This window comes from Misgurnus anguillicaudatus, chromosome 10 (assembly GCF_027580225.2).
Source record: "Misgurnus anguillicaudatus chromosome 10, ASM2758022v2, whole genome shotgun sequence".
Lineage (NCBI taxonomy): Eukaryota > Metazoa > Chordata > Actinopteri > Cypriniformes > Cobitidae > Misgurnus > Misgurnus anguillicaudatus.
Window position 1 is genome coordinate 28,878,538 of NC_073346.2, and position 25,417 is coordinate 28,903,954.

A 25,417-nucleotide genomic window follows, 5' to 3' on the forward strand; every position below is an offset into this window, starting at 1 on the left:
CGTACACACCTATTAATTCATCCTACAAGCCTATTTTTTTGTTCTTTAGTACATCAATATGAAATAAGGCCAAAATGTAATTTTAAAATGTATTTAGGTAACACTTGTAATACATTTGAACCCATATTTGTATGAAAGATGAGTACAAGATTACTTAAAGAGGTATACATTTTTGAATGTTTGATGTTAAATGCATTTCAGTTCATATTCATAACATCTGAAAATAACACTGATAAGGACACCTATGTTTTTAAGATTAGCTTAAGTACTAAAAAAAATGCCTTCTTCATTTTTGTTTTGCTTTTCCCTCTATTGTACCGAAAGTGAATCGAACCGTGGCACCTGAACCGAGGTACGAACCGAACCGGGACTTCTGTGTACCGTTCCACCCCTACCTTCTACACAGTTTCAGCTGATGTACAGACATTCTCACGTTATCCTGAAGAATTGTCGGATATTCTTGGGAATTCATCTTCCGCTCAGTGATTTCAAGCTGGCCAGGCACTAACGCAGCAAAGCAGGCCCAAATCATGATGTTTCCTCCACCATACTTTAAAGTTCGGATGATGTTTTAATGATTATATGCCGTGCCCTTTCTACGCCAGATGTAGCGTTGTGTGTTTTTCCAAATAGTTCAGTCTTAGTTTCATCAGTCCACAAAACATTTTGCCAATACCGCTGTGGAGTGTCAATGTGCTCTTTTGCAAACTTCAGGCGTGCAGCAATGTTCTTTTGAGTAAGCAGCTTCCTTCATGGTGTCCTGCCGTGGATACCCTGCTTGTTCAGTGTTTTACGTATTGTAGACTCATGAACAGAGATGTTAGCAAGTTCCAATGAAGCTTTCAAATCTTTGGCTGTCATTCGGGGTTGTTTCTTTACCTCATTGATGAGTCTTTGTTGGTGTCATTTTGACTGGGTGCCCACTTCTTGGCAGAGTAGCAACAGTCCCAATGTGTCTTGTTTGCTGTAGACTGGTACATTTCTAAAGTCTTTAAAATAACTTTGTAACCCTTTCCAGCTTTATGTAAAGCAACAATTCTTGATCATAGCTCCTCTGAAAGCTCTTTTTGGTGAGGCATGACTCACATAAGCGTGTTCTTCTTGTGCAGAGCAAACTCCAAAAGTTTGATGGGTTTTTATCAGTCAAAGTAGCTGTAGTCCACACTTCCAAACGTATTATCTTAACGGGACTCCAGGTGTGCTAAAACCTGACTCCAATGAGCTTTTTTGAGGTCATTAACTCGAGGATTCACATACTTTTATCCACAAGCACTATGAGGTTTTTTGGTTGTTCTCAATAAAGACATGAAAGATCAGATTTTTTGTGTAATTATTTTTAGACACATTATGTTTGTCAATATACCCAATATGAAGATCAGATCACATTTTATGACAAATTTATTCAGAAAACTATGAAATTTCAAAAGGTGCACATACTTTTTCTCGCTACTGTATACGGAGCATACAGTAATTTTAAGGTAAATACTTGTAGTGAACTTTGTATGTATTTATATTTATATATTTAACATTAACTTGGACATGAATGTGCCATGCATGGTGTGGTCATTACAATGACACATACAATGAATTCTGCTGTTATAAATAGCATCAGGGACCAGCATGTAACAGCACATTATTTTTACAGTAGGTGGTTACAAAAAGTAAGGCATGGGAGATTTTTTGAAATCTGTGTTTAAAAACCATTTCTGCTTTGCTTAGTTCACCAGTAAAGTTTTGTTTACTGTTTTTTTATTGTACATAAATGTATTGTGGATTTGTGGTTTATACCTGTTACTAATCAGTATATAGTTTTAGAGGATGTGTGTTTATGTTATTTGAAACCACTGAAGTATTCAATAATACAGAATCTTATGCTTATAAAATAAATTTTCCACAAAAATATGTGTTTTATAAAAGCAAGTGCTTTAATTCTGCATATTATAAACTAATGTAAAAATGCACTTAATAATTGTTATAATGTCTTTATTAAATTTAATTATGATCTGCTATCATGCACAAGCATCTATCAACAAAGCAGTATTCGGTTGGGCCTCCACCAACCAAAAAGTGTTGAAAAATATAAAACAACAGCGCATCAAATACAAGCTGCTGTTTATAAACTAAAAAGATTAAACATCGCAAAACACATTAAGGAATTTTGCACACGTGTCTGAAATTCTTGCACGTTAAAAAATGAATACGAACTCACGTTGTGTCAAAGAATTTTTACAAGTAACCTAGCAAACAATTTCTGGTCCCCAGAACGTTCTGGGAATGTTTGTTTTTTGTTCCCGGAACATCCCCAAGAACGCCCCCTGCTGGTTAGCCAGGAAAGTTTTCTTAACGTAAATAGAACATTCCCAGAATAGGTTCCCAGAACGTTCTCGGAACCTAAAGGGAAAGTTCTCTGTAGGTTACCAGAAGGTTCCCTGTAGGTTCCCAGAACGTTCTTATTTGGTTCCCCAAAAAATAACCAAATTGGAACCATATCTGTGTTTGCTGGGAAAGCTCATTCTCATTCTAATATTTTGTGATTTGTTTGTACCCTAACCTTACCAAATTACCAGTAAATTTAAGTTGTTAAAAACTTAAAATGCTTTAGGTGGTCTCTGATGACATCTGCTGGGATGAAAATAGCAATTTCATTAAATAACTGTGGCCACTAGGTGTCTCTACTACCAAGGCTGCATGGGATGAAACCAAAGCTGTAACAAACCTAATTTCTAGATTTGATCACATGTTTTAAATTGTAGACTTATTTTAAAACCATTTGTGTTGGTTGAGATTTTGCAAAGATGCCAAAATATGCTTATTATGCTTAAATCTGAACTGTGAAGCAGTGTTTTGATCGAAGGTGCATTTCCCCAAAATACTTGACTTCATCTGACTTTGACGTGTGCTTTGCCTTTGCATAGTGATTTCTATAAAAAATAAAAAACTTTGTGTCTCTGTGTGTGTTTCCCTCGAGGATGTGCCCTAATCTCACAAATTCATTTATGTGTGTTTTTCTGCATTGTGGCTAATTGGCTGAAATTTGAACATTTTAAATTCATTTGAACATGCTCAGTACCTGCACAACAAGATGAGCAGGATCACACGCTTGAAGGATGTGCTTTTTGTGCTGGTAGGACAAAAGTGTGACCAAAACAAGTAGAACGTGGAACGTAACCAGACCTAAATGCTGGTGAGCAAATTAAGAGCGCTTTACTTCGAGGTCTCGGCCACAACAGGTCAAAATGTGGCCGAGATTTTTTAACTGTTGACACAATGAATTAATCCCCTACTGAAAAATCCAGCTAAGACCAGAATAAGCTGGTGAGCTGGTCTCCCAGCTTGGTTTTAGCTGGTATTGCTGGTGTAGCAAGCTGGTCTAGCTGTGTTTTGGATACTTTTTAAGCTGGTCCAGCTGAACTTAGCTGATCAGGCTGGGAGACCAGCTGACCCACCAGCTTGACCAGCTTTGCCAGGCTGGGAGGACCACCTTACACCAGCTACCAGCTTATGCTGGTCTTTGCTGGATTTTTCAGTAGGGTCAAGAACCCTTTGAGTGCTTTGTCTCTTAAAGGAATAGTCTACTCATTTTCAATGTTGAACTATGTTATTGCCTTGGCTGGGGAGAGTTGGTGCATCCCTCTATCGTCTGTGTGCGTGCACGTGGGCGCTGGGGTGCGCTGCGACGCTTCGATAGCATTTAACTTAGCCCCATTCATTCAATGGTACCAATCAGAGATAAAGTTAGAAGTGACCAAACACTTCAACGTTTTTCCTATTTAAGACGAGTAGTAATACGAGCAAGTTTGGTGGTACAAAATAAAACGTAGCGCTTTTCTAAGCGGATTTAAAAGAGGAACTATATTTTATGGCGTAATAGCACTTTTGGGAGTACTTCGACTCGGCGCAGTAACACTCTCCCTCTCCCATTATGAGAGGGAGAAGGGGAGCGGACTTTTCAGGCAAGTCGAAGTACTCCCAAAAGTGCTATTACACCATAAAATATAGTTCCTCTTTTAAATCCGCTGAGAAAAGCGCTACGTTTTATTTTGTACCACCAAACTTGCTCGTATAACTACTCGTCTTAAATAGGAAAAACGTTGATGTGTTTGGTCACTTCTAACTTTATCTCTGATTGGTACCATTGAATGAATGGGGCTAAGCTAAATGCTATCGAAGCGTCGCAGTGTGCTCCAGCGCTTACAGGCACGCACACAGATGATAGAGGGATGTATCAACAATTCTTAGTTAAGGTAATAACATAGTTTAATATTGAAAATGAGTAGACTATTCCTTTAACTTACAATATATTCTCACAAAATTTCAAATTCATACCATTTAAAAAATTCGGACAGTTCCACAAATGTGGCATCATCAGCAAAACAAAGAAAAACTGTGTCAATGAAAAACAGAATTTTTATTTTTGGGTAAACTATCCTACGGAGCCCCTCCGGTCACCCCCCGGATAAAAGAAAACAATCCGTGACCACGGTTTTGCAATTCGTCCCCTCAGTCCACAAACCGCACTCACGGATTATCAAACGGCTCCCTCAGTTCCACAAACCGTGCGCTCGGACCAACAAACCGCACGCACGAGCCAACAATCCGTGCTCCCAGATCTGCAATCCGCACCCTCAGTCTTTGCAATCCGTACCCACGAATTTACAAACCGTGCGCACGCTCCTGCAATCTGTTCCCACAGTTTTGCTAACTGGATTTGTAGCCCCTCCCCCATTTCAGAAATCGCTATTCACTCTTATTCATTCTTTCCAAGTTTGCCACCAATGTTTGATATTTTCGGAAATCAACAAAGTTCAAACCGTGCTACGCTGCCCTACACGTTCCCAACTGGAAACGTGCTCCAATATCCACGAAATACTTCAATCGGATGCCACAGCAAACAGATATCTTTGTGTAAGATTAACATATGTTATTTAGATTTATTCATCAAATAAAATAAATATTTAACTAACAAATGATTTCTACATATCCTTAATATTTTAATCAATATATTTGAGAATGCCACACGTAGGCTTGCTATATATTTTCGTTTTTAATTGCTCATTTCAAATTCATATTTTATGTATTTAACATCAGCTTATTAGGTAAGATCAAAAAACCATTAAGAGCTGCACAATTATACACACACAAGTCCCATATACACACAACTCTTAATTATTGTAAATCAATATTATTATATCTGATTATCAATATATTTGAGAATTTCACACTTAAATATTTACACGTTTTAAAACTTATAATAATAATAATTGCTCATTTAAAATTCATATTTTATGTATTTAACATCAACATAACATCGACAATCAAACATTTTTACATTGTAGCCTATTATTTGAGTAAATATAGGCAAACAAAGTAGATCACGTGTTAATTTAAAAATCAACAAAGCAAACAGGTTTTATTCAGCAGCAGATGAAATTGCGTCTTTTGCAGACAATAAACATCTCCGAATCTCCTCAAAAATCCTGGTAAGTGTGGAGTATGAGTAATTACATTTACAATATAGGTGCAGGATTCTGCTGATCCACCTGTCTGGAATTAAGAAGTGATTCTGCAACCTCTCAGAGTTTATTCAGCTCATTGTATTTGTAACATGTACTGTTTGGCATTTTTGGAGTTTCATGATGACTGTAGAGTTATGTCATGTGTAAATAAATGTTCAATAAAATAATTGTGTACAATTGCTTTGTTCATCGTTCATAAAGGATGGTATGAAATAAATTCACTTTACATTAAGTAAATTCAACTCATTTTTTATTTAAATAAAATGCATAAAAAACAGCTACATCTACTTAACATTTGCAATTACTTATTAGCTGTTACCCAGTTAATATAACAGTATAACTTCAAGTATTCAGATAAAAAAACTTTACGCAAGGACAAAGACAATATTTAATTAACAAAGTACAAATTTTAAGTTTAAATATTAATAAACTCCAAACTTATCTGGATTTTTTAAAGAGTTTCTCAGATGTTTGTCATCCCAGAAGTTTCCTTTGATGATTATTTTCTCATTGATCCTTAAATTAACATGTGATCTACTTAATTTCTAACTACTTTTTTGCTTACATTAGCTCAGATAATAAACATAATGTAAAAAATGTTTCACCAAAAAATTAAGTAAATCATAATAGTTTGGCATGAAGTTGATGTTAAATGCAAATAATATTGATTTACAATAATTAAGAATTATAGGTATATAAAACTTATATGTTTATAATTGTGCAGCTCTTAATAATCTTTTAATCTTACCTAATAAGTTGATGTTAAATACATAAAATATGAATTTGAAATGAGCAATTAAAAACGAAAATATATAGCAAGCCTAAGTGTGGCATTCTCAAATATATTGATTAAAATATTAAGGATATGTAGAAATCATTTGTTAGTTAAATATTTATTTTATTTGATGAATAAATCTAAATAACATATGTTAATTTTACACAAAGATATCTGTTTACTGTAGCATCCGATTAAAATATTTCGTAAATATTAAAGCACGTTTCCAGTTAGGAACGTATAAAACAGCTTAACACGGTTTAAACTTTATTAATTTCCGAAAATATCAAACATTAATAGCAAACTTGGAAAGAATGAATAAGAATGAATAGCGATTTCTAAAATGAGGGAGGGGCTACAAATCCAGTTAGCAAAACTGTGAGAACAGATTGCAAAAGCGTGCGCACGGTTTATAAATTCGTGGGTACGGATTGCAAAAACTGAGGGTACGGATTACAAGTCTAAGAGCACGGATTGTTAACTCGTGCGTACGGTTTATTAATCCGAGCGCACGGTTTGTAAAACTGAGGGAACAGTTTAATAATCCGTGAGTACGGTTTATAAACTGAGGGGACGAATTAAAAAACCGTGATCACGGATTGTTTTCTTTTTTCCAGGGGGTGACCAGAAGGGCTCCGTACTATCCCTAAGACGGAGACAGTGGAAAAAGTATTACCAGCCAACATATTTTAAGCAGGTTGTCCATTAACATAATATTAAATGCAAAGTATTTCATCCTTATAAAAACGAGTGAAATTGAGTCAGACTGCTGTTTATAGTTAAACCTAATGACTACAATAAATTAGACTTTTATTAGATAGTATCAAAAACTGCATTTGTTTGGCTACAAAAATGTAGCACAATGTGTATTTGTGTTGGCCTACTATTTTCTCATGACTTGCAGTAAAGCGTGAACTTCCCTTAGCTGGGTGTGACGTTATTAACAAAGAAAAAAATTATACTCCTTACTCCTCCTATAGAGGCCAGTACAAACTAGCAAATCAGGTTTGGTTAGAGAACTTCTTTAACTAATCTTCTATAAATAACTTTGCCATTTAACCTATTTCACTAACTCAACGTTACAGCTTTAAAACTCACCTTATTCTGTTTCAAACGTTCTCCCTTCGTAAATAATAGACGTTTCTGCTTCATTGAATTTCCACCCGTGCTAACCGGAAATAAATAACTTGCTGCTAAATGTCTGCACAGGCCTATAAATGACACTTTATGCATGCACATACACAAACATTCATAGTAAAACAATGTGGATAGCAATAAAAAAATAAAAGCTTAACTAGAGTCATAAAGTTACCTATATACACAAAACATATAACTGTAGTTTTATTTATGGCCCTAATCCATCCCGTGTCCTATGGGAAGTGCTTCCATTGTTGTGCACCTCCTGTTTGGAAAGTATTTCAATTATAGAAACGTTCAAAAGCAAACTAACTATACATTTTTAGTGATTACAGCCAGTTATGTTTCATTGCACCTTGTGTAAACCAATGAATGCTTCTAATACAGTCTGATTTTATCACAACGTTGGAAGTCTTCCAGTAAGGTTATGACCTGGGTGGGAAACATTGCCATGGTTGATCTATTTTTTAAAAGGCTCAGTTTCTTCGTATTGTATATAATTGTGTCTGTCACAGATGCCCTGCAATAGGCACAACAGGAAATGCAGGGCTTGTCCTGATATGATACCACATGCTCACTCCCTCTGGCCCAGGATAAAATTCCTGTTCTTTAAAAACCCAGCCTCTCGCACAAACTCCTCCCATTTACAAGTATGAACAGGCAAAGATTAAAGCAGAAGATCAACTTTGTCAGGTCCCACCCCACAACATTCATACAGAAACGCTCTTGAGAAGACACCGGGGAAGTATGGGTTCATCTCTAATAATGCTTAAAATAAAATCCTCAAGACTGGTCTACTAAATATCATATCACAGAGGATCTCTGATCAGGACCTCCAAGGATTCTTGTGGAGTGACAACCGTCGCATCTCATCAACCGTAGCCTAGTTGCTTTGCTTTGCGCCATGGATTTGACATTGTGGCAGTACCAGTTTCGAATCATCATGCTAGGAGATTCCACTGTGGGCAAGTCATCCATGCTGAAGCGTTACACGGAGGACCTGTTTCTGGAGTGCATCAACCAGACAGTTGGTGTGGACTTTTACGTACACTTTCTAGAGGTGGAACCTGGGGTACGGGTGAAATTGCAGTTTTGGGATACAGCTGGTCAAGAGAGATTTAAGTAAGCATTTATCAGTCTCTCCAAGCTTACATGTTCTTACATGAATTTATTGAAGTTTTCTAAAACTGAGTGTGAGTTTCTACAAACCGTTGAACGAGGTTTCTTACTTCTGTAAAAATTATTGTGAAATGTGTTGCTTATCATAGCTCATCAGGTTTACAGTATGCAAATAATGTATTTTCCAGGAAGTCCATCACACATTACACCATTAAAGTTTACTGTACTGTTTAGCATAGATGACTTTATCACTGTCTGCTTCCTATTCACAGCAAAACCTCTGGTGTTAAATTAAATGCATTTGTAATCCACACCCAAAGGGTTAAAAATATACACTGTGTTGGTTAATTTATTCTTTACAGAAACTCTCACGACACTGCCGTATTATGGGGTTAAGAGTGCAAAATAAGTCATAAAATGATAAAGACACCTATGATCAAGAAAATGATTACATCGTGGTATGTCGACATCAACAAGCAAGCAATATAATGTTATAAAATCAAGGGTAAAGTGTCCAGATTAACTCACTGAGCCTAGCTAAGCCTTGTCTGTGAAACCAAGCTTAAGAGTGACAATTTAACACAGGGCTTTTGCTGTTAATTCCAGTAAGTTATTAAGGACACTTCATCTTTTTATTTATATCACTGAGTCATTGCTTTTGACTCATTGCCCTTAGGCTATCTGGTTCCCATGTAGAACCTTTAATTTCCACAAAACCGTTCTGTTGCACAAAAGTCCCTTTCTGAATGAAAAAGATCACTCAGACTATGAAAAGGTAAGAAAGAAATGAGGGGTTCATGCAAAACCCTCTAAGTGCATCTGAAGTCTTCTGGTAGCCTAAATAAGCATTTTTATCAGGCTATTATATTTAGGTTCAAAAATTTCAACTTAATGTCAATGAAAAGGTTATTAAGCTTGTCAGTTATTTTCAGTCAGTTATTGAAATGCCTTATTTTCACAAATGTCACTTCGTTCGTATCATTGGTATTTTAACAAATTTGAGTGCTTTCGATGCAAAACCCTCTAAGTGCATTTAAGATTTTTTTTGCCAATAATCTTCACTTCCAAAAAAAATCCACTTTTTTGGACAAAACAATCACTATGCAACTAGAAACACTGCAAATGATGAAATAAATGAATGTAAATAAAAAAAACTGAACCACACATTAGGGGGCGCTGGGATTCATGCACTGCCACATTCGGCTTGTATTCAAGTACTTACAAGGTACATTGTATAAGTCAAGATGTTTTGTTTAATTAAAATGATACATTCAGAATGTTTAATCTCATACATTTTCTTTTGGGGGGCCGCGTAGGGATGCACCGTACCTAAGGGGGGCTGCATACCAGAAAAGTTTAAGAACCACTGATCTAGTTTATCATCCATGCACTTAGAGGACTTTGCTAAAAAATAAAAGTGGCATTTAATGGATTCTGCCAAAAAAGTGATATTTCAGAATTGCCTGGGGCTGGGATAAAACGTATTTGAAGCAAAGGTATTTGATCAACGTATAATACATGCAGAGAGCATTCAGCTAATATTATTATCTCATTTTTGATGCCGCTTTTGCATCCGAGTTCCTCATAAGGTTCCTTTGACTAAGTACTTGAGGGAACCAAAAATGGTTCTTCTATGGCAGGTGTGTCCAACCCTGCTCCTGTTGAGCTACTGTCCTTCAGACTTCAGTTCCAACCCAACTCCAACACACCTGTCTGTAATTATCAAGCAATCCTGAATACCTTGATTAGCTGGTTCACCTTGGTTTGAGCTAAATTTGCAGGACGGTAGCTCACGAGGAGCAGGGTTGGAGACCCCTGTTTTAGTTTTATGGCATCCATGCGAAGAACCCTTTAAGCACCTTTATTCTGATTGCTGGATGAAGGCTAGAACAGTCTCAACCTGGTTTCTTAAAGGAAAACACCACAGTTTTTCAATATTTTACTATGTTCTTACCTCAACTTAGACGATTTAATACATCCCTATCTTTATTCAATGCATGCACTTCATCTTTGCACAGCATGTCGTGAATGTGTAAGCATTTAGCCCCATTCATTCCTTAGGATCCAAACAGGGATGAATTTAGAAGCCACTTAACATGAGTAGTTACACGAGTAAGTATGGTGACACAAAACAAAACGTGACGATTTTTAAGAACTAAATTGTATGGCGGAAGAGCACTTAGTATGCAGCACTCACTCAAACTCAGTGGTCAGGAGTATTGATATTACTGCGCCAGAGGTCAAAGTGCTTCAGACATAGTGCTCTTCCGACATACAATATAGTTCTTATTTTTTATCTGCTTAAAAATCCTCACGTTTTATTTTGTGCCACCATACTTACTCGTGTAACTACTCATGTAACAGTCTTTAAATTGGGAAAACATGGAAGTGTTTGGTGGCTTCTAAATTCATCCCTGTTTGGATCCTAAGGAATGAATGGGGCTAGGCTAAATGCTAACACATTCACAACGCGCTGTGCAAAGATGAAGTGCACTCATTGAAAACAGATAGGTATGTATAAATTCATCTAAGTTGAGGTAAGGACATAATAAAACATTGGTGTTTTCCTTTAAGGCACACCAACAGTACCCAGTTTTAACACTGATGCTATGCAATTAAAGGTTATGCTGTTGCTAACATTTGAATGGTTTTGTGTTTCCAGGTCTGTGACTCGTTCATATTACCGTAACTCAGTTGGAGGTCTGCTGGTGTTTGACCTGGGCAACCGTGACTCTTTTGAGCACGTGCTGCAGTGGCACGATGAGGTGCGCGAGCGCGTGCATCCGTACAATGTACTCTTCGTACTGGTGGGACACAAGAGCGACCGCGCAAAGGAAGGAGAGCGGGCGGTGGACCGGGCCGAGGCCGAAAAACTTGCAAGCCAGTTGGGAGCCGCTTACATTGAGGCCTCATCCAAAACCGGTCACAATGTGAAAGAGGCCTTTGAACTGTTGACCCGGAGGGTTTATCAGGGTTTGAAGAGCGGAGAAGTGCAATTAAGGGAGGGTTGGGACGGAGTGAAAAGCTCAGGGCCTACGATGGAAAATCTCCAGAGGGTGCACATCGATAAACCCGCTGAGGAAAAAAAGACCTGTGCTTGTTAACTCATGATATGTGGTTCTTTACAACTTATGGAGCTCTTAATAGGTCCTTATCCTTAACACTAAGTTGGTTGGACTCTAAACAAGCATACCTCAAAGGCCCAAGGTGTAAGATTGAACTTCATTCATTTGAACTTCATCATAGGATGGATTGATTAAAAAACATGTATGGTACAGAAAACAGATTTCCAAAATATTACACAAATATTCCTACAAATTATTTTATATTTTTTCTTATTCACTTCAGATAGAAGTATCATAAGTTATTAAGGTGGAATCAAGTGAGATTATTATTTAGTCATATAACTCACCAAATATGAATATATTTTTAATTTATCATTCATAAACTGTTCATCTTAAAGGTGCAGTGTGTAGATTTTAGCGGAATCTAGTGGTGAGGTTGCATATTGCACCCCTCCCTTTCGAAGCACAGAGAAGCTACGGTAGCCATCACAGGACAAAATTGTTATCGTCTGAGACAACATTGTGACAAACGCACTCTGTAGAGCAGTTTGTCCATTTAGGGACAAACTGATGGTGCAAAATGGCGGCTTCCATGTAAGGGGACCCACTGTGTATGTAGATAAAAATATCTCTATCTAAGGTAATAAAAACAATGCAATTTATTTTGTAAGGTCTTTATACACCACTAAAAACAAAGTTATCTATATTATATTGCATTGATGTCAAAAGATCCTTCTAAAATGTACACACTGCACCTTTAATAGTACAGACTGTACTCTTTATAAATCCATAAGATTCTGCAGAAGGTATTAAAGAGCAAGTCCTATGCATTTGTAAGTGACTACAGCAGCACATTTACATATCATGTGCGTTTTCTCTAAATATATATATATATACACACACACATACATATACGTATATATAAATATATACATACATATACATTGTAGACATTTTTTCAAACAAAGAAATAAACAAAACGGTAAAAAAGTTTCATCTTATCTTTATTTGTTCTCTTTTATAACCTCTTAAATATGGGTAGGTTTCTTCAAAAATACCAAATTTTGAGCAAAAAGCTGAAATAATTGCATTTTTGTAAAAAAAAAATTTTTTGCTTCAGTTTTTTTTATAAGTTGGGTAAGAGCATGTCATTTGCAGGGATATTTTTTTCTCTTAATTGACAAGATAACTCGTCAATGGCGGGGAAAGAGTTAAGAGTTACCCTTTTTGTCCTGCATCTGCACCCACTTTGGGTTTTGTATGTGCACACCTTTTGAATTTTTCTTGTTTGTTTTTTGTGTTTTTCCAAAAAATAAACACAACCTGTTAAGCGAGTTCAGTGTGTCTTTAATTCATGAGAAGAAAACAGGTAACTGTAAAACACTGTGATACATGAGCAAAAATAATTATATCAAACTCCTCAAAATTTTTTAAATCCACCCACAAATCCATAGCGAGGGTTTATAATACCTCTAAATGAACACACACATATATAATTCCTCTCTAACCGATTTACACCTTATACCCAGCATATAATTAGTAAAAAATTACTTTTACAAAGTCACACACTAAGGGTCTTTGATTCTACTAAGCATTACTTAAAAGATCTATAACACTGAACACTATGAACAAAAGACACATGGCAACTGGTAATTGTGCATAGCTACTAATGTCAGCTGAGTATGACAAAGACTGGTCGACCTTCGATGTAATATGACTGAAAAAGTGGTTTGCAAGTAAAACGATAAGAAATAATCAATTTTAATAGAGGTCTGCATGTGAGATAACAAACACGGCAATATAGCACCAAGGCGCTCAAGGACCCTGACCAAGATGGGTTCCGAAAATATACATGGCAAAATGTTATATGATGGTTTTAACAAACATGAACTGTACAGGAAAATGATGTAAATTGCTGCTCACCTTTTGAAAATGTGAAATGTCAACCGAATCATACTGTAAACACTGTGTACAGTGCATTCTGCCCATCTGATAAACATAACATTTACAGGTTCAAACCATCTTCATTTCCAAAACGCACAGGAAAAAGTTACAAAAAATTTAGGTTGATTCTTCAGATCCTGCTACTTTTTGGTTGTTTTGCGAATCAGTGCCATTCTCTGTGAAGACAGACAAAGAAGTTTAGACATAGGAGTCCTTTCATTTATAAAACTACAAATAATTGCAAATAAGTGCCTTAGAGCAATGGCTGACCTGTTTGTGGGCTTCTGTGGTGCACGCCTTCTTGTATGGCCGGATTTCATCTGAACCAAAGCCGGGAATCCACATATTCCACTGGCGTTCTGTAATGCAATATTGCAGTTAATGTCACTCCAAAACAGACAAAAGATGGTATATTCAAACAAAACCCTTACCAAGATGCAGCTGGACATCCTTTACTTCAAGAGTATTTGACTTTCTGTGTCGGGCGAGCTGGCATGCAGCAGTAACCACGCTTTCAATAAAGTCATCTGCAATTTGAAGAAGCATCTGCAGGGAAACGGCATCCGATAGACAGGTTAAACTTTATTAATGCGGCTCAAGAGCAAAAAAATTATTTAAGTCGTAATTACCTCCTCCACATCTTCATCAAGTTGCTCATTTGGGTCAATTTCCCGCACAAGATCCTGCAGCTTCTTCTTACTGAGCACCTGTACATAAAAAAAAGATCAGATCAAACAAGCATATAAAACAGGATCAAATGTTAATGCACAATATATTTTGGCTCCTCCTGATTGGCCTTACCTGAGGACCTTCAGGACTCACTCTCCCTGCAGGCCCAGGAGTGCCTGCAACTTTGCCTGGAGCGACGGTACTGTTGGCCATGTTCATGGAGATGGTTGGTGTCGAGGAGGCTTCTGCTTTCACAACAGTATTGAAGTTAGAGCGGCTGGTCTGTGATGGGTACTGGGTCATACTATGCCAGTCAACAGGTATCTGTCGTTAGCCTCTTATTGGACAGAATCAAGACTATTCAGCTGATCAAAAAGAGAAAGATTCAATGTCATGCAAGTCAATGCAAAGTATACTCTCATTCATCAAGGACTTTGCTGTCGTAACATGGCTGCAGCAGACATAGTGATATTACGCACTGCCCGAAAATAGTCACCTTGGTTACTTTCAATAGCAGGTAGATTATTTCCAGGCGCTGCATAACAACACTGCGCCCGCCGCAGCCATACCACAGCAGCAAAGTCCCTGATTAATACGCCAGAATGAGAGTATAGTTCCTAGCCATATCTGCCGAGAAAATCGCAACTTTTAATTTTTCTGTTGGTCTTAGTACACGATGAAACTACAGAAGAGTCAAGTTTTAAATAAGAAAAATATAGAAACTCTTTAGTTATTTTTAGCGCAATGCTAATGGTATAATCAGATTCAATAGATTATGCTAAGTTATGCTAAAAGTGTTACCGCCAGACCCGGAGATCAACTGAATGGATTCCCAAACGGTAAAAATCAAATGTTTAACTCTAGGGGAGTTGGAAAATAAGCATATTTAAAAAAAAAAAAAAACTATGTCAAATATGATTTCCATTACTGTGGTTTAAATATGACATTAAAAATGGATTTTAATTTTTTTTATCTTTACACCTGCTAAATAGGATCGTATTATTGGATTCGATTGAATCTGACAGAGTGAACAAGTTCAATTTAGCTTGAAATGGATTTGTAAAATTCAGATTTGATTTTTTTTCCTGTTTACATGCTAAATATGATCGGATTCCAATCGAAAATATAGAAAAATCGGATTTAAAACGACAGTGTAAACACAGTCAATGCAGCTTAAAATTTATTTGTATAAATCGGATTTCATGTTTTTTTTTGTTTTTTGCCAATCACACTTGCTAAATATGACCGGATGTGGACCATTATGTATAAACATTAGCTGATAATAATTGTACAGAAAAAAAGATCCCGCAAACTATTAATCTTGCAAAGGTATCAGCTATACTTATGGGATCTAAATACATTTACATTTTTAAAACTTTTTTCGACGCACCTATTACTAACAGGTGTCCGAGGGTGATTGTCGAATAATAATTGCATAGGAAATAAAGCTTTAAAAAATACACTTTTAGCAAACACACAAGGATTAAAAATAAATAAAAATAAGTAGTAGGTGAAAATGACCCGACTCGAAATGGTCAATATAACGTTAGCTGATTTTAAGATATGTTGACGGTAAAATACTAACAATTTAGATAAGACAAGTTAACAAATCACACATTACAGAATTCATAACCAAAGCCTTAAACAAATCTTGCTACAGCAACAACTCTTAACGTTAGATCTGTCATTTGGCTTCAGTGGCTAACGGAATTAGCTTGTTATGTATTTTGAGGTGGTTGAGTTATTGTAATCAGGACTAATAGCAACGCAAGAGAGACATTTAAACATCTAGTTATTTGAGTTAACGAATATTTAAGCTCGAGTTTTAAAACGGTTACTGTAATTCACCAGAACAGATGAACGCTTGTCACATTAGCTGCTAACACGTAAACATTTCTGACAATCGCGCGTTACGCTTTTGCTTTCGTTTTATGTAAACCCTGTTAGATGGTGTAGTAATGCAATACCTGATCAAAAAATTGTGTACTATCTTCTCATCTTCGACATTTTCAGCTGAAAATATGCAAAAGGTCTTCTAAAATTGATGTTGTTTTCGGAAGCGCTTCTTCTGGTTAACGGAGCCCGGAAAGCTCGCGAGAATGAAAGGAATGCGATTTTACAAAATAAAAGTACAGTTGAAAAATGACAAACCAAAAGTCCTTTGGTGTGTAAAAAAACGTTTAAAAAACAGATATCCGAATAATCCACAACTTTTTTTAGAACCTTGTAAAATTGGAATATGTCTGCATATGCAACAACAACAAAACTCAAATTACTCTTTTATTGTCATTTATTTAAATTCATAATTTTTTTGAATACTGAATTCATGTGGGTGACCCTTTCAAGAAAGTGATGGGAATTTAATTTCAGAGATCTCAGAGTCTGGTGAACTGCTGTCACTTCGATCACTGTAAGTATCCCTAAAACAGAAAACGTAATAAGTTTAACTGATCATAGAGAGGCTGCATAAAAAGTATGCAAGGTCTATTAAGTTTATAAATATTGCAATTAGACTGTCATTAAAGGGATAGTTCACACAAAAAATGAAAATCTATTCATTATTTACTCAACCTTGTCTTTCAAAACTCCATATTTGACATTGTTATGACTGCCTCTTGCTTATACACTGGGGGTTTGAATGACACAAGGGAATGTAAATAATGACTAAATTTGAATTTTTGGGTGAACTAACCCCCTCAATGCTCATGACTTCAAATTTAAGTTAGTGTACTAGACAAGAATCACAGAGGTGAGAGTCTGCATCCTTTCTGCAGGTAGTTCTGTAGCTTCCCAGATGATGCCAGTAGAAGGCCAAAATAAGGTGGTGATGGTTTAATGGGACGAGAGGTGAATTCTGGATGGTACTGCACACCAACAAAATAAGATTGATCTGCCAAAAGAGAAAATAATAGTCAGAGGAAAAATCTGACTGATAAAAGTCAAAGACATTGAACATCCACCGACCATCAAGTTCAATGATCTCCATTCGTTCCCCCTCCAGATCTTCCCCCACAAATCTGAACCCTTTCTCCTCGAAGTGATGCTTCAGTTCTGGATTCACCTGTAAAAATAAATATATAAAAAAAATAAAACCAAATGAAAGATCAGTGTTATTTTATTGCAAAATAATTGATTGTAAACCTCAAAGCGATGACGATGCCTTTCATCCACAAACTCAGCATTTCCATACAGCTTTCCTACAACAAAATAATGACAAACAAACTAATAAATGTCAATAAAGATATTCCGAGTATACAAAGAAATGCAGAGTATGCAAAGCTACGTCATAACCTGCAACTATACCAGTTTCTATTTTTGTGATACGTGACCTTTACAATTCGCCTGCAGGCACAAAAGATCAAAACTTACGAATAATACTAGAAGTGCTTTTAAACAAAGTCCGCCTTTTTCCCAACCGCATGGTTCCCCCCTTATCCCCAGGATTGTGCTCTGGCATTTCAATCACCTGCATTAAACAAATAGAGGTCACCACAATATGGAACTATCACAATGATGCAAAAAAGTTACCAAAATAATACCCACCACAGGATGTTTTGTTTCAGGATCAAATTCTGTAGAATTGGCATCTGTTAAGAGAAATAAAAGAGTAAACACTCACACAGTAAATTCATTTTTAATAAACTACTACTGTATGTACTTTCTTACCTTCCCAACCAAGTACATTACGAGCAAATTCACACACTGCCAGCTGCATGCCCAAACAAACACCTGCAAAACAGCGTTATTTCACGGCGTGTTTTGTAAAATAAGAAATATTACTGCTATACTTCTTGCTTTATCAACAAAAATCTGTTACCTAAAAATGGCTTTTTCTGTTTCCTCGCCCAGTTGATGGCTTGGATTTTCCCCTCAGTACCTCGTATGCCAAAGCCTCCAGGAACAAGAATTCCACTAATAATGGAAGTCGATATAGGCATTTTGAAATAAACATTTAATAAGTAATAATCAAATTAACAACCAGTATACAACTAATTATTCAAGGTAAAACAAGCCTGTAAAAAATGACCCTTATTATTAGATTATGGGGTGGTGTCCCGGACAAGGCTTAAGGGACACTCCACTTTTTTTGAAAATATGCTCATTTTCCAGCTTCCCTAGAGTTAAACATTTGATTTTTACCGTTTTGGAATCCATTCAGCCGATCGGAAATATCGAAACTCTTTGTTTATTTTTTAGAGCGATGCTAATGGTCTAATCAGATTCAAAGAATTATGCTAAGCTATGCTAAAAGTGGTCCCGACAGACCCAGAGATCAGCTGAATGGATTGCAAAACGATAAAAATCAAATGTTTAACTCTAAATGAAGCTGGAAAATTAGCATATTTTCAAAAAAGTGGAGTCTATCTATTCTAAGACTTAAATGCTTGTTTGAGCTGTCCTAACTGAAATCAGCTTGCATTTACATATTTTAAAATATATCAGTGCCATTGTTTTGTCTCAAGATGTAAGGTATGTTTGTAAAAACTATACATTTGTTTGTCAGTTTCTCTCAATAATTACAAATAGTTATGTTAAATGAAAATGCTTTATGTAAATGGGCAAAATAGAGCATATGTTGTTGGTTGTTGTACCATTTCTCTATTGAGCTGTTATGCAAGATATAATGTACAGTCAGCCAATTATAGACCCAACATGGAACAGAGGTATTATATTACCTTCTAGAGGTTTATTTTAAACTACTGCCAGACTATCCATCCATCCATACATACATATCCCGTTCATTCCACAGCCACAAAATACTGGGAAAAATAGTGATTGAGAAGAAATACTTAATTTGCTTTTATTTCATTCTGTGAACCATTTAAATACGACCATTCATTTAACCTGGATGAGCATACCAGTATAATTTAATTCTCAGACATGTTGTGATTATTGAGGAATATCACATCACTGAAAGCTTTAACTGACCAATCAGGATGAAGCAGGGGTGAGCGGGGCACAAACTAACACAGGGTTAATGGTAACGCAGCTACTTTACATATTTATACAAGGCCGAGCAATCTGTGCTTTTGGTCTTTTTCTCTTACTGTCAGAAGATGATCTCCTGTGAATATGTGAAAAGTTTGGATGTGTTTTGCTTAAAATATTGAACAAAGAGTGTTTTGGAGGCATAAAAGTAAATTTCTTCGTCTTAATTTTTTTTCCGATTTCTGAGTTTGGTGTGTAAGTCACCAAATCCAACCTTATATTATTTTAATCACTGTCTTGTTACATAAAACATAACACCATTTTGAAACATGTCAACAACTCCTAATAACTGATTGCTGGGATTGAAAACATTTTTACACAGCGGGGTTAGTTGTAACACAGTGTTACAACTAAGCCTCCAGTGTACAATGATAATAAAATGAAAACAATATAAATACTATTAAAATGATAACTGTTAATACAATATCAGGGGAAATAAATCAATTATCTTTTTTTTGTCTTAATTGTGCAGCCTTTCAAAAAAATCTATTCATATGCATTGATGCTTTTAATACAAGGATGGTTAGATAAAGGATCATGGATGGATTAATGTGTGGATATCCATTCATTTATAAAAAAAATATATAAGATATATAAACAATATACACCTTTAGTATATAGACAGAATTTGATTATCATTTGTGTTTAAACCACTGATCTATATAAATGACTGGATTGCGCATGACGTCACAACTGTGAAGCCACCGCGCCGCAATGTTGGTATACCCAAACATTCTATTAAATCAATGGACGCGATCAGATTTTAATGATAAAACATCACTTTACTAGTCTTCGTTTTTATATCTGAAGTTACCCTGTACATTAATACTAAATATGCTGCGGTATGTATGCTGATCTGATACTGTAATGAAGATGAATGTATAATAACTAATTAAAAACTAAAATTTACAACTTTCGGTAAATAACTATGTACATGCTTAGGACGTTTGTGTTGTAGTAATGATAAACGTGCTCATTCTGAAATCTAAATAAATAATCATACTTTATACCGTATGTGCATGCAATAATTTGCTGGTTTTATGTTATCTAAACTTACAAGTTACCTAAACTTATTTAGAGAAATAACGCTGCCGTGTAGCTGTCTGAATGTCAAAAAAATATATATATATATTTATACCCGTGTCATTAACAGAACACAGCAGACACACTCACCTTAACGTTTTTTACAAATCCATTTTCCTCCCCGATTAAAACATAAACATTGCAAATAACACCAGAATTAACAGTTAATTTACGAACACATATCCTAAAAATAATCTTGCGTGACTGATACGCTGTAAAGCGGGTGAATTTAAAACATGATTTTGAATGGAAGTCAATGACGCCCTCTCCCGGTTGGGTATACCAAGATGGGGGCTCGAACTCTGTGCTGGCTTCACCTCACGCTGTTATGTTAAGCGTTCTATGCGCAATCCAGTTATTTATATAGATCAGTGGTTTAAACCAAATTTTCTAGCAGGTGTTACAACAAACCCTCTGTTACAATGAACCCCACCTATGGGGTAAGTTGTAACATTTGCACTCCTGTCACTTTCTGTGTAATTGTACAATAACGGTAGATCCCACAAACAAACTTTAAATGTTTATTTGTAGCAGAGATGTGTATGTTGATTGTGTAAAAAATGAATAATCTAACTAAAATATTTTTTGAATGATAGAGCCAAAGTCAAAAAGCGTTAGGTTGTGCCCCGCTCTCCCCGACTCTAATATGACCCATAATAACAGACATGGGCCTATTATTGTACCACATTGCAACAGCTTTCTAAGAATACACTCACTCAGAACTGCAGAGCTTCTGCCAAGCCTCATGATACTTCACCGGCTCCTCCTGCAATGTAGCTGGCTCCAGGTCAGCAGAATCTATGTACTGAAATTAAGTAGCATTTTCTAGTATTAATCTTACAATAAATATGTTTAGTATGTGCAAAATCCCCATATATATTTCATAAGAGTTCTTTCAACTATACCATACCTTGACCTCTAGCTTACAGTTAATGGCCAGGGCAGAGTGCTCCAGCGCTTTAATCACTGAAGCATATGAATCTGAGAGTTTGGTGTACTTTCCCACTAAAGCGATAGACGTTTGGTCTAAGAGTCTGTCAGATCTGGAGAACACAAACAGACCTCTCAAAAGAAATTGTCATGAGATATTTGACAATACAGAGTATCCAAACAGCTCAAACCTGTCTAACATCTCCTTCCACTTAGTAAGGATTTTACATGGCCTCATTTCGACAGGCAAATGCAGCCTGCGGCAGAAGTAGTCAACTATGCCCTGATCCTCCAAGAGTAAAGGTACTCGGTAGATGGAAGAGACATCATGTATGCAGATCACCTGCAGAGTAAAATTACAAATAAGTTTAAAGGGGCCATGGCATGAAAATTTGACGTTTTCCATGTTTAAGTGCTATGATTGGGTCCCCAGTGCTTCTATCAATCTAGAAAATGTGAAAAAGATCAACCCACTAACTTAGTTTTGGTAAACCATTCTCTACAAGCACATGAAAAAATAGGTCGTTAAAAAATGATGTCACAAGGAGCTCTAATTATAATAATACCGCCCCTTAATCTGCAATATCCAACCACAGCACTGCCATTTAGTGCAGAGAAAAGCACAATTGAGTTTTAATTACAACAAACCACCATCATTGTGATCAGTGTTTGAATTTCATCAGCTCATTTGCATTTTAAAGGACACACCCAATACAGCACATTTTTGCACAGACCTACAAAGTGGCAATTTAAATTATTTATATGGTATTTTGAGCTAAAACTTCACATATATGCTCTGGGGACACCAAAGATTTATTTGAAATCTTAAAAAAGTGTTATGGCCCCTTTAAATAAAAACATTAAGTAAAAGTGGTCTTTTTAACTACTAAGAACAATGCATGAATAGCTCAGGTGGTAAAGCATGATGTCATGATTATAGGTTAGATTCCCATGCATTGCATATGAAGAATGTAAAGAACGTTGTACTGATAAAAGAATCTGGCTAAAATAAAAAAGTTACTTAAAAATAATAACTTGCATGTACTGTGCTACCTGCTCAGGTTCTACATGGCAAAACATGGAGATTTTCTCTTTGACAGCGGTCTCCAATGGAGTGGAACAACGACAGACAATCTGCCAAGAAAAAAGTAAAGTAACTTCAGATATTAAAAAGAGGATTTACCCGCCCTAACTTCACAAGATATGATGCTGACATCAGACTCACCAGATCCGGAGATAAGCCAAGTCCACGCAGCTCTCGAACGCTGTTCTGTGTGGGTTTGGTCTTCTGTTCTCCTGTGGAGCTAGGCTGAAAATGCATCCACAGACCATAATGTAAAACAGCTATTAAGACTTCCATGTACCGCATCAACTAAAATTGTGTGTATTACAGCATCATTAAAAACCAAACCGTGCAGGATGGAAATTTTGGGCCTCTTCTTCCTACCTGAGGAACCAGGCTGACATGGATGTTACAGAAGTTCTCCCGTTTCACTTTGAACTGAAACTGCCTAAAAGCCTCAATAAAAGGCATGCTCTCAATATCCCCAACTGTACCTCCAAGCTGCGAAAAAAAAAACAAAATGATGTAAAAACATGGGTGACTATGTAAGTTAAACTGTTAAAATAGTTTAGTACTACAGTAAGTGCAAACTTAAAAAAGACTAACCTCAATAACACAGACTTCTGGTTCAATACCATCATCGTCCACTGAGACTTTAGCCTGGCGCATAACCCATTCCTGAATAGCATCAGTAATGTGAGGTACCACTGTAAAAAATAACCCATATTCACATTAGTGATGCTGTATTATACCACTATGTATATTAAGTCAGCACCTTCTGTCGGTTTTGAGAATATGGACTGTGAACAGCAAGGGTAAACATTAGCATAATCATAGGTCCTGTCCCAAATCGCACACTCCGTACTTATGGTATGTTCACCTGGGGCGTAACGTTAAAGCTTCCCATTCACTTTTTATGGGTGACGTCATGCGTTGCCGAACTGAATCGAGCGTCACGCTGGAAATAGGAAGAGAAGTTGCCCATCAGTGTGAACTCCTTCTTCGTCGTCTAATTGGTCTGATTGCTCTTTCGCAAGGACTTCTAGGTTGGTAAAGTGCACGAAGCCTGCTGCAGTGCGGGCTTCGCTAAAGGCCGCATCAAGAGGGCGCTGATGAGCACACTTCAAAGCATAAAAATGACAGATGGGACACCCTACGGACTTGTAGACTAAGTGAGCATGCACAATTTAAGGCCACGAGAAAGTCCACATGAAGTGCACCATTTGGGACTGGGCCATAGAGGATATGCAAATAAACACTGCATATTACAGGCTCAATAAACATTGATGTGCAAATAAAAATTGCATATCACGGCTCAATAAACATCGGTATGACTGGGATTATTTCAACATATTTCTTATTTATATTCAAAATGTCACTGCATAACTCACCTTGAACCGTTTTCCCCAGATATTCCCCTTTTCTCTCCCTTGTTATAACAGACTGGTAGATCTTCCCCGTGGTCAGATTGTTATCCCTGGTTAGTCGGATGTCTAGAAAACGTTCATAGTTCCCTAAATCCAAGTCAACCTCACCGCCATCATCCAGCACAAATACTTCACCGTGTTGATCAGTGTTACACAATTAGATATTGGTTTACAAAAAAATCGGCATAAACAAAAGGCAGCTGTACAATAAAAACACATTGTATGTCTTTCAAACAAAACAAACCACTAATTAAGGTGTGCTTAGTTCTTCATCACCAAAACAAACAAAAGCAAATCAAATAGTTTAGTGCTCACCGTGTTCATATGGAGAGAAGGTGCCTGCATCAATATTAATGTAGGGGTCGATCTTAATAGCAGTGACATGCAGACCACACGATTTGAGTATTGTGCCCACACTGCTGGCTATGATGCCTTTACCAATGCCAGATATCACACCTCCTGTCACCAGTATGTACTTCATTATTGAACAGACCCCTACCAGTGAAAGAAAGACGTGAAATGTTTCTTTCAGCAATGACAATCATATTATTTTTATATAGTAAACAGAATAACAATTGCATCACATACGTGACCCAATCTGTAAAAGCTATTGTATTCTACATAAAGTCATCCTATATAATCATTCAGTGAAAATAAAATCTTGATATCTTTATTATTGACTAATATAATGTCAATCAATGTAAAAAGCAATGTCTCAAATCATGCTTTGATGTTTCTCAAAGTTAGATTACACGAGTCACACAATATTTAATCTGAGTAACACCCAAAACAGTGACGTTGATATCAAAAATTATATAGAAAGAACAAGACGACCAGAACAACAACTTTAATGCAAATATTAATACATTGCAAATGTGTTACTTGCAAATACAACGCGATTTAAAAATACACATATTGTCACTCCTCAACTGTACTGTAACAATACAACGCATATGGGCGCGTGCAATGCACACATATGACCTTGTACACAGATATCTAAAGAAAATACACAAAAGCATAGTTCTTCACTAATAATAGGCTCGCATGTTATAATAACCGACTGCATAGCGTGTCACGTAACGTCAGGCCTATTTCATAAATTCACATGTGAAATGCATACATATTACATAACATTGCGGTGCACTTTCATGTTTGGTACGTATGACATGCGAGCCGGTGCAAGAAGCGCAGTAAAAGCAAACTGACTGTTTCACTGTACCTGAACTCTTGCCAATTTAATAAAAACCGTTGATTAAAAACGTCAACTTATTCTGTAAAAACGAGGCATCATCCGGTTTATTTAGACGTCACAGGCGCGAAATGTGTGAGGCGCCAAAACAACACGTGGTGTGGCTCTGACGCTAAAGAGCATCATTCCATTCCAGCTAGTTTGCCACTCTGCATTACATCGATGAGATTATAAACGTACACTGAACACTTTTAATTTTCAGCGTGATAGTTCTTAACTTTTTGAGATATTATTTTAGATAGTGTTTTAAAATATGTTTACATAAAGTTAAGCTAACGTACCTCTTATGACTTGTAGACTTATGATTTGTATATAAAATTGGTATAATAATTAAATATTTGTTTATTAATTTTGTGTGCTTAAATTATTCATATCAGAATCGCAGATTAAAGAGTGGCATTAATTCTGCTAAAATCCGTCATTACTAATTTAAAAAATATAGATTAAAACT

General features: G+C 36.4%; 3 protein-coding genes across 5 annotated transcripts; 1 reads left to right on the forward strand and 2 right to left on the reverse strand.

Annotated features, from left to right (window-relative positions):
* The first annotated feature begins 8,100 nt into the window (after window positions 1-8,100).
* Window positions 8,101-13,165, forward strand: rab42b (RAB42, member RAS oncogene family). The gene is made up of 2 exons (XM_055210645.2): window positions 8,101-8,550; window positions 11,210-13,165. The coding sequence occupies exons 1-2, from the start codon at window positions 8,333-8,335 to the stop codon at window positions 11,649-11,651; spliced, it is 660 nt and encodes a 219-aa protein (XP_055066620.1). The 5' UTR covers window positions 8,101-8,332; the 3' UTR covers window positions 11,652-13,165.
* Window positions 13,166-13,357: 192 nt separating this feature from the next.
* Window positions 13,358-17,089, reverse strand: taf12 (TAF12 RNA polymerase II, TATA box binding protein (TBP)-associated factor). 3 transcript variants are annotated; one of them, XM_055210647.2, is made up of 6 exons: window positions 16,971-17,089; window positions 14,358-14,590; window positions 14,186-14,263; window positions 13,988-14,102; window positions 13,827-13,915; window positions 13,358-13,732 (listed from the first exon to the last, which is right to left on the reverse strand). In XM_055210647.2, exons 2-6 carry the CDS (start codon window positions 14,526-14,528, stop codon window positions 13,697-13,699), a joined length of 489 nt encoding a protein of 162 aa, XP_055066622.1. In that variant the 5' UTR covers window positions 14,529-14,590; window positions 16,971-17,089; the 3' UTR covers window positions 13,358-13,696. The 3 variants fall into 3 exon arrangements, with proteins under 3 accessions (XP_055066622.1, XP_055066621.1, XP_073728408.1); XM_055210646.2 differs by lacking the exon at window positions 16,971-17,089 and adding an exon at window positions 16,193-16,354; XM_073872307.1 differs by lacking the exon at window positions 16,971-17,089 and adding an exon at window positions 16,200-16,352 and having other exon boundaries at window positions 14,358-14,596.
* Window positions 16,493-25,096, reverse strand: ctps1b (CTP synthase 1b). The gene is made up of 18 exons (XM_073872306.1): window positions 24,937-25,096; window positions 24,029-24,212; window positions 23,682-23,848; window positions 22,897-22,997; window positions 22,675-22,791; window positions 22,453-22,536; window positions 22,281-22,361; window positions 21,419-21,570; window positions 21,208-21,340; window positions 21,014-21,102; window positions 18,043-18,137; window positions 17,892-17,954; window positions 17,769-17,812; window positions 17,595-17,691; window positions 17,367-17,422; window positions 17,190-17,286; window positions 16,971-17,115; window positions 16,493-16,645 (listed from the first exon to the last, which is right to left on the reverse strand). The coding sequence occupies exons 2-18, from the start codon at window positions 24,196-24,198 to the stop codon at window positions 16,567-16,569; spliced, it is 1,770 nt and encodes a 589-aa protein (XP_073728407.1). The 5' UTR covers window positions 24,199-24,212; window positions 24,937-25,096; the 3' UTR covers window positions 16,493-16,566.
* Between the last annotated feature and the right edge of the window lie 321 nt (window positions 25,097-25,417).